At 40.9% G+C, this 8,180-nt stretch overlaps 1 protein-coding gene across 3 annotated transcripts in view; it reads left to right on the plus strand.

The window, feature by feature from the left end:
• The first annotated feature begins 4,245 nt into the window (after positions 1-4,245).
• LOC107104287 (dyslexia-associated protein KIAA0319 homolog) overlaps positions 4,246-8,180 on the plus strand; it is a 19,596-nt gene continuing 15,661 nt past the window's right edge. For 2 of the 3 annotated variants that reach the window (XM_015404260.1, XM_015404258.1), the window contains exons 1-3: positions 4,246-4,373; positions 5,032-5,091; positions 6,701-7,314. In XM_015404260.1, the coding sequence (XP_015259746.1) occupies positions 5,049-5,091; positions 6,701-7,314 (657 nt within the window). In that variant the 5' untranslated portion in view covers positions 4,246-4,373; positions 5,032-5,048. The remainder of the gene's footprint in view (positions 4,374-5,031; positions 5,092-6,700; positions 7,315-8,180) is intronic. The other variant, XM_015404259.1, reaches the window with a different exon arrangement.

Raw genomic sequence — 8,180 nt, forward strand, 5'->3', positions numbered from 1 at the left:
ATTCATCCGCTAATTCATTCATATGTTCACTCATTCATCTGTTGATCCATCATCTGTTCATCCATTCATCTGTTCATCTATTCATCCGCTAATTCATTCATATGTTCACTCATTCATCTGTTGATCCATCATCTGTTCATCCATTCATCTGCTGGTCCATTCATCTGTTCATTCATTCATGCCTTCATCCATTATCTGCTCATTTATTCATGTGTTCATTCATTCATCCCTTCATTCATCTGTTCATTCATTCATGCCTTCATCCATTATCTGCTCATTTATTCATGTGTTCATTCATTCATCCCTTCATTCATCTGTTCATTCATTCATGCCTTCATCCATTATCTGCTCATTTATTCATGTGTTCATTCATTCATCCCTTCATTCATCTGTTCATTCATTCATGCCTTCATCCATTATCTGCTCATTTATTCATGTGTTCATTCATTCATCCCTTCATTCATCTGTTCATTCATTCATGCCTTCATCCATTATCTGCTCATTTATTCATGTGTTCATTCATTCATCCCTTCATTCATCTGTTCATTCATTCATGCCTTCATCCATTATCTGCTCATTTATTCATGTGTTCATTCATTCATCCCTTCATTCATCTGTTCATTCATTCATGCCTTCATCCATTATCTGCTCATTTATTCATGTGTTCATTCATTCATCCCTTCATTCATCTGTTCATTCATTCATGCCTTCATCCATTATCTGCTCATTTATTCATGTGTTCATTCATTCATCCCTTCATTCATCTGTTCATTCATTCATGCCTTCATCCATTATCTGCTCATTTATTCATGTGTTCATTCATTCATCCCTTCATTCATCTGTTCATTCATTCATGCCTTCATCCATTATCTGCTCATTTATTCATGTGTTCATTCATTCATCCCTTCATTCATCTGTTCATTCATTCATGCCTTCATCCATTATCTGCTCATTTATTCATGTGTTCATTCATTCATCCCTTCATTCATCTGTTCATTCATTCATGCCTTCATCCATTATCTGCTCATTTATTCATGTGTTCATTCATTCATCCCTTCATTCATCTGTTCATTCATTCATGCCTTCATCCATTATCTGCTCATTTATTCATGTGTTCATTCATTCATCCCTTCATTCATCTGTTCATTCATTCATGCCTTCATCCATTATCTGCTCATTTATTCATGTGTTCATTCATTCATCCCTTCATTCATCTGTTCATTCATTCATGCCTTCATCCATTATCTGCTCATTTATTCATGTGTTCATTCATTCATCCCTTCATTCATCTGTTCATTCATTCATGCCTTCATCCATTATCTGCTCATTTATTCATGTGTTCATTCATTCATCCCTTCATTCATCTGTTCATTCATTCATGCCTTCATCCATTATCTGCTCATTTATTCATGTGTTCATTCATTCATCCCTTCATTCATCTGTTCATTCATTCATGCCTTCATCCATTATCTGCTCATTTATTCATGTGTTCATTCATTCATCCCTTCATTCATCTGTTCATTCATTCATGCCTTCATCCATTATCTGCTCATTTATTCATGTGTTCATTCATTCATCCCTTCATTCATCTGTTCATTCATTCATGCCTTCATCCATTATCTGCTCATTTATTCATGTGTTCATTCATTCATCCCTTCATTCATCTGTTCATTCATTCATGCCTTCATCCATTATCTGCTCATTTATTCATGTGTTCATTCATTCATCCCTTCATTCATCTGTTCATTCATTCATGCCTTCATCCATTATCTGCTCATTTATTCATGTGTTCATTCATTCATCCCTTCATTCATCTGTTCATTCATTCATGCCTTCATCCATTATCTGCTCATTTATTCATGTGTTCATTCATTCATCCCTTCATTCATCTGTTCATTCATTCATGCCTTCATCCATTATCTGCTCATTTATTCATGTGTTCATTCATTCATCCCTTCATTCATCTGTTCATTCATTCATGCCTTCATCCATTATCTGCTCATTTATTCATGTGTTCATTCATTCATCCCTTCATTCATCTGTTCATTCATTCATGCCTTCATCCATTATCTGCTCATTTATTCATGTGTTCATTCATTCATCCCTTCATTCATCTGTTCATTCATTCATGCCTTCATCCATTATCTGCTCATTTATTCATGTGTTCATTCATTCATCCCTTCATTCATCTGTTCATTCATTCATGCCTTCATCCATTATCTGCTCATTTATTCATGTGTTCATTCATTCATCCCTTCATTCATCTGTTCATTCATTCATGCCTTCATCCATTATCTGCTCATTTATTCATGTGTTCATTCATTCATCCCTTCATTCATCTGTTCATTCATTCATGCCTTCATCCATTATCTGCTCATTTATTCATGTGTTCATTCATTCATCCCTTCATTCATCTGTTCATTCATTCATGCCTTCATCCATTATCTGCTCATTTATTCATGTGTTCATTCATTCATCCCTTCATTCATCTGTTCATTCATTCATGCCTTCATCCATTATCTGCTCATTTATTCATGTGTTCATTCATTCATCCCTTCATTCATCTGTTCATTCATTCATGCCTTCATCCATTATCTGCTCATTTATTCATGTGTTCATTCATTCATCCCTTCATTCATCTGTTCATTCATTCATCTCCTAATCCATCCAATTGTCTGTTTATCCACACATCGATCCATCTCTCTATTTTCTGCTAATCCGTCTATTTTTTATTATTCATTAATGTGTTTATTCATCTGTTCACTCTTTCATGCATTCATCCATCTCTTCCTCCACTAATTTTTCTATTTTTATTTATTAATCCTGTCATTCGTCAGTTCTTCCATCCTTATCTATCCATTTATCTGTTAATTCATCCGTTCATCCTTCCATGTAAATCTGGAATCAAGCTGGTAAACAGGAGAAGGAATCGTCTCCAGATCCTCCTGGTGGATCCTGAGCTGCTCCTGAAGGAGGAACATCACCTGCAGCAGCCGGTGCTGAGCTTCTAGCCACAGGCGCTTCCAAGAGACTAAACCAAAAACCATGACTCAGGTAACCTGGGAATTTAACCAAGATGAATAAATGAAAACACATGTTCAGATGTTCGGTGTTGATCCTTCTTCAACCGACTGGAGAAAAGTGACTTTAGATCCAGGACTGACAGCCTGAAGATCCTGGAGGATGTTCTGTCTCTTAGTGTTCCTGAGAAGATGGACGGGGTTAGAGACGGAGATCCATCTGTGTTCTTTCCTCATCTACCAGATCCAGGATTCTAGATGCGCTGCTTCGTTTGTAGAAAAAGAGCTTTTGATTGAGAAGGCTGGATGTTCCTTTCCTCTCCAAAGGTGTGAAGAACCGATTCATCTGATCCATGAGGTGAACATCAGGCTTCTTCTCTGATGAAGTCCATGAAGGGAACCCAGGTTTGTAGAGCTGGACCAACTGCTCCATGAAGAATTGAGAAAATTGGTCTGTTTTTGTCTTATTTTGGAAGTCCAGACCGGATGTTGGACAGGTGATTCTCAGAGGTGTAGCCAGAAAATGTTAATAAGGGCCAGGCAATAACCAATATACACTCAGGGGGGGTGGCCGAAAGCGGATAGGCACCAGAGCCTCAGGGTCAATCTACACTGTTCCAAAAGGAAAATAAACAACCACAACATCTATACTTTCTAAATAAAGAGAAACTATACTTCCTTACCGCCTTTGCTAACAAAAAGACACATTTATTTAAACATCCATGCTGTCTAAATTAAAGGTGTAGTGGAAAAAAATCTTTCAGGTTTGAGTTCTGGGGAGAACATCTTGTTTATTGTCATTATTTACCTACTTTTATTAATAATCATTCTGCATAAAATGAATATTTATGTGTTCTAATATCTACATTAAATGGATTACTTGTTATTAAAATAGTTCTTTATCTCTGATTTCATTGAAGATTCCTAGATGATTTTCTCTTTACCCAATAAAAGACAAGATCTAGTTCTGAAAATAGCATGAATTCTGTATTTATCATCTTTAATGTTAGTATTTTGATGTGCATAATTAAACACAGCGTTTTTATTGTCAGGTAATTGTTTACATATAGAAAATTAAAATGTTAAATAAGTTAAAACATTCCACTTGAGAGTATTACTGCTGCCGTCGTCTGAATTAGAGGGAAAGAATTGTAAGAAAAAAAAAACAAAAGATTGGCTAAGGGTAGCCATGGCCACCACTGGCCCCCCATCTAGCTCCGCCCCTGGATTCTGCACCGTCATGACTCCTCTCTTTCACTCCTCCAGTCTGAGGAGCCTGAAGCTGATCGGGATTATAGAGGAGAACCAGCGAGCTGCGATACTGGGAGGACTGGGAGGAAGCTTTTCCTCCAGGTAGGTTTCATAAACCTGCACGTGCCGCTGCACGATGAAAGGGTTACCGACTGCACGAGGACGGCTGGAGCCTTTCATCTTGACAGGAACGTTGATGCAAATGGCGGATTGTTGGCAGAAGTTCCTCTGCGCGGGAGGCTCTTTTCACAAATCTTTAATTGTTTAGTTTTTAGTGTCAGAAAATTTTTAAATCTTTGCTAATCTAAAACAAGCGTTATTTATTAAATAATTCGGCCTCATTTTTATCCAGTCATGATGCTGTTATGGTTTGATATATGCTAAATAAAAGCCAGAAATATTTCTTTGTTGATTTGTTTTTAGGAAGAAATACGATTTATTAATTATTTATTACTGTTATAAATAGATGCAGAATAAAATAGTGATATTTCTAGATGTTTATTGTTATTACTGATTACCCATTCGTGTTTGTTACACGGTTTAGAGCTGGGAATGTTTGATTTTAATTCAATCGCAGCCTCAGTCCTGCAGCGGGGCGGGGCTAAATGTGGCGCTGTCCATCTCGGTGGTGCTGAAACTGCAGCTCAGCTCGATTCTGCTTAAACCTGCAGGTTAACTCGGAGCGGAAATGTGCCTTTAGGTAAATAACAGACTTTATCAGTCCGTATTTCCCACTTTTTCTTTCCCATTCCGTCCTTAGATCAACACAGCGCCATCATGTGGGGGAAAACGGTCATCACGCTGATCAGCATCCTGGAAGGTAAAAACTTTAAGCGTATTTCAGGTTTCTGTGGAGTTTCTCAAACAGAAATGGGGTGAAATCCATTTTTTTCATGTGGTTCTGAGTCATAAATGATCCTCTGGTTGTTAAAACACTGAATCAAGTCATCACTGTTCAGCTAGTTTCTAGGTTCTAATTTCTCTGTCATGGATGTCTAGTTTTCAGGGGCTGGAATTGTAAAGTTCAATGACCTTTAGATTGATAAAATCCTAAATTCAAGGCCAACAGATTGTTCTGCAGCAGAATACTTTCAAAAAAAGACCGCTTATGACTTATATTCTTGTCTGAATAAAAGTGTTGCTGTGGGATGCCCCTCTGTAGGATGAAATCACCATAGCAACCACTGATTTAGCAGCCTCAGTTTGCTTTGAATTAGGAAGGAAGAAGCAGAGTTGAGTGACGATCTTCCAGTAGACTTTGCATTTGCACCTTTTTTTAAATTTTCCTCTAAAACCTTTTTAGGTCAGTTTACTGTTTTAGACTCAAGGATGTAAAAAAAAAACTTTAAAGCAAATGTTTACATTTATTCAATTCAGTTTATTTCTATAGCGCCGATTCACAACACATGTCATCTCAGGTCACTTTCCAGTTCACCAGATCATCCAGTCAGATTGATTCAAAGTTTTCTATCTAAGGAAAACCAGCTGATTGCATCGACTCATTGACTCTTCAGCAATCCCTCACACTAAGCATGCTTGTAGCGACAGTGGAGAGGAAAAACTCCCTTTGAACAGGAAGAAACCTCCAGCAGAACCAGGCTCAGTGTGAGCGGCCATTCTGCTGAGGCCCACTGGGGTTCAAGGAGACAGAAGCAGACATAGAAAAAGAAGCATAGATACAAAAAGCAGCTGTCAACCAGCTCCACAGGCGGCCCCGTCCAGGAAACACACAGCCAGGCAGACGAGCTCCGAGCCAGCTCCCATGTCAGAGGATGAAGAGAGCACATCCACTCAAGAAAGCACATCCACTCAGAGAAACAGGACTACACTGGAAAACAGGCCAAGCTCCAACATCTAGAAACAAAGGTGTTGATGGCAGCAGCACAGCTGATATTTCTCTCCAGGATGGAGTCACAGCCAAACAGGAACAGACCAGATGAAGCTACTATGAGAAAAAGCAGAGAGAGCAGAACGTTAGAGATCGAACTAACAGATTCTGCAGAGTGGGAGAATAGAGATAGAATGAAGCAGAATGATGAAAAAGGGGTCCCTATGTCCTCCAGCAGTCTAAGCCTATAGCAGCAGAACTATAGAGATAGATCAGGATAACCTGAGCCACTCTAACTAGAAGCTTTATCAAAAAGGAAAGTTTTAAGCCTAGCCTTAAAAGTAGACAGGGTGTCTGCCTCACGGACTAAAACTGGTAGTTGGTTCCACAGGAGAGGAGCCTGATAACTAAAAGATCTGCCTCCCATTCTACTTTTAGAAATTCTAGGAACCACTAGTAAACCTGCAGATTGAGAGCGAAGTGCTCTGTTAGGAACATAAGGAACAATCAGATCTCTGATGTAAGAGTTTGGGTTTAGAGCAGGAAGAAATGAGTCGTCTCCGTCCTTCAGGGCAGAATATCTCCCTCTTTCCTTTTCCAGCTGCAGTGGCCTCTCCTTGCTGGCAGGGGGCAACCTTTCCCGAGGCGGTTGTTTCCCCAGCGGTGGAGAGCAGTGGGATCATGCGTGTCCCGGGCGTCGCCTCCCTCCAACAGTGTGTGGCGGCATGTTGCGACCTACCCGGCTACGACCTGGCCTGGCTCTTTAAGGGCCGCTGCTACGTCCTGAACTGCCAGCAGGGGGCGAACTGCCGGCCCCAGGTGAGGCCCGGGGCCGACTCTGTGCTGGCCTTCCTGCAGAGGTCCCCGCAGTCTCTGCTGCTGCAATCTCTGGTGAGAGGAGAGCCGTACGGCGGTAGCTGGGGGTCCAACAGGGACCTGGAGCCACTTAGGGGCCTCGCCCTCTTTGATGGGCCCCGCTCAAGCCAGTCGGACCCTGGGATGGTGGATGTGGAGTACACAGAGGGCAGCCAGGAGCTGAGGGACAGACTCGACTTGGAGGTGGAACCGTTCAATCGATCCCAGGAAGAGGATCCCGAAGGAGCGGGGCCCAAGAGCAGCGGGACCCAAACCCCGATGATGTCTGATGGGACGGCGGGTCAGAAAGAAGAGAACGGAACCACAGAACCAACCGGCCCGCCTGCTCCACCAAAAACGGTGAGTGGAAATGCTGGTGAAGATTCTCAGTCATCCAGGTCATAGTCATTCCAGTTAGAAACCGAATCCACTGGACTTTGTTTCCAAGTGCGACGAATCAATGAAAACCACCTTGTTCACTTCGCATGCCCCACAGGGGCGTGCACACATAGACACTAGGTGGTGCTAAAGCACTAGGAAGTTTGCCCTCTATCAAAGAAAATGTCCTTTTGAAACTCGTTTTTTTTATTTTTTATATTATTAATATTTCACTGAGGTCGGTTTTGAAATGATCTTTTGAAAACCTGAGCCATTAAAAACGACTGAAACAATGCCCCGAATTGAACCACCTCCTTGCGCACACCCGACCAGCCTCTCTCTCTTCCTTTGCCACGTGAACTCACTCGGTCGCCCGCAGGGCATGCCAGATGCGCAGCATCATAGCAGTTCAGTAAGCGTCTTCAGATAGCAGGAACGGCCGCTGACAGGCTGCTTCTCCCGTGCCCCATTAGCCAGGTAATATACAGATCAAGCTAAATCATTTTGTTGTGCATTAAAATGTCTCATTCAGCAGCACCAAACAAGCATTTTTGCCGACTGGTCACCTGATAAACCAGTCAGGCTAGATAAAGTTTTACACTGTAGCCCAAGTCAATGACAGATAACATGAGGACGACCACATAGGCTACAAATAATTTCAGTAGAGTTTGCAATTGCAAATCTATGTGTTAAGACAAACGTTTTCTGTTGTATAGATTTTGTCAGGCACCATAAATTAACACATTTTGATCTCTTTATTTTCTTAATTGTATATTGATACAGCAGGGAAGCTCTATACCATCAACATCTACCAGGACAGGAGATGAGGAAGAGTTCAGGGAAGACAC

The sequence above is a fragment of the Cyprinodon variegatus genome, unplaced genomic scaffold (genome assembly GCF_000732505.1).
Source record: "Cyprinodon variegatus isolate N-32 unplaced genomic scaffold, C_variegatus-1.0 Scaffold1679, whole genome shotgun sequence".
Classification (NCBI taxonomy): domain Eukaryota; kingdom Metazoa; phylum Chordata; class Actinopteri; order Cyprinodontiformes; family Cyprinodontidae; genus Cyprinodon; species Cyprinodon variegatus.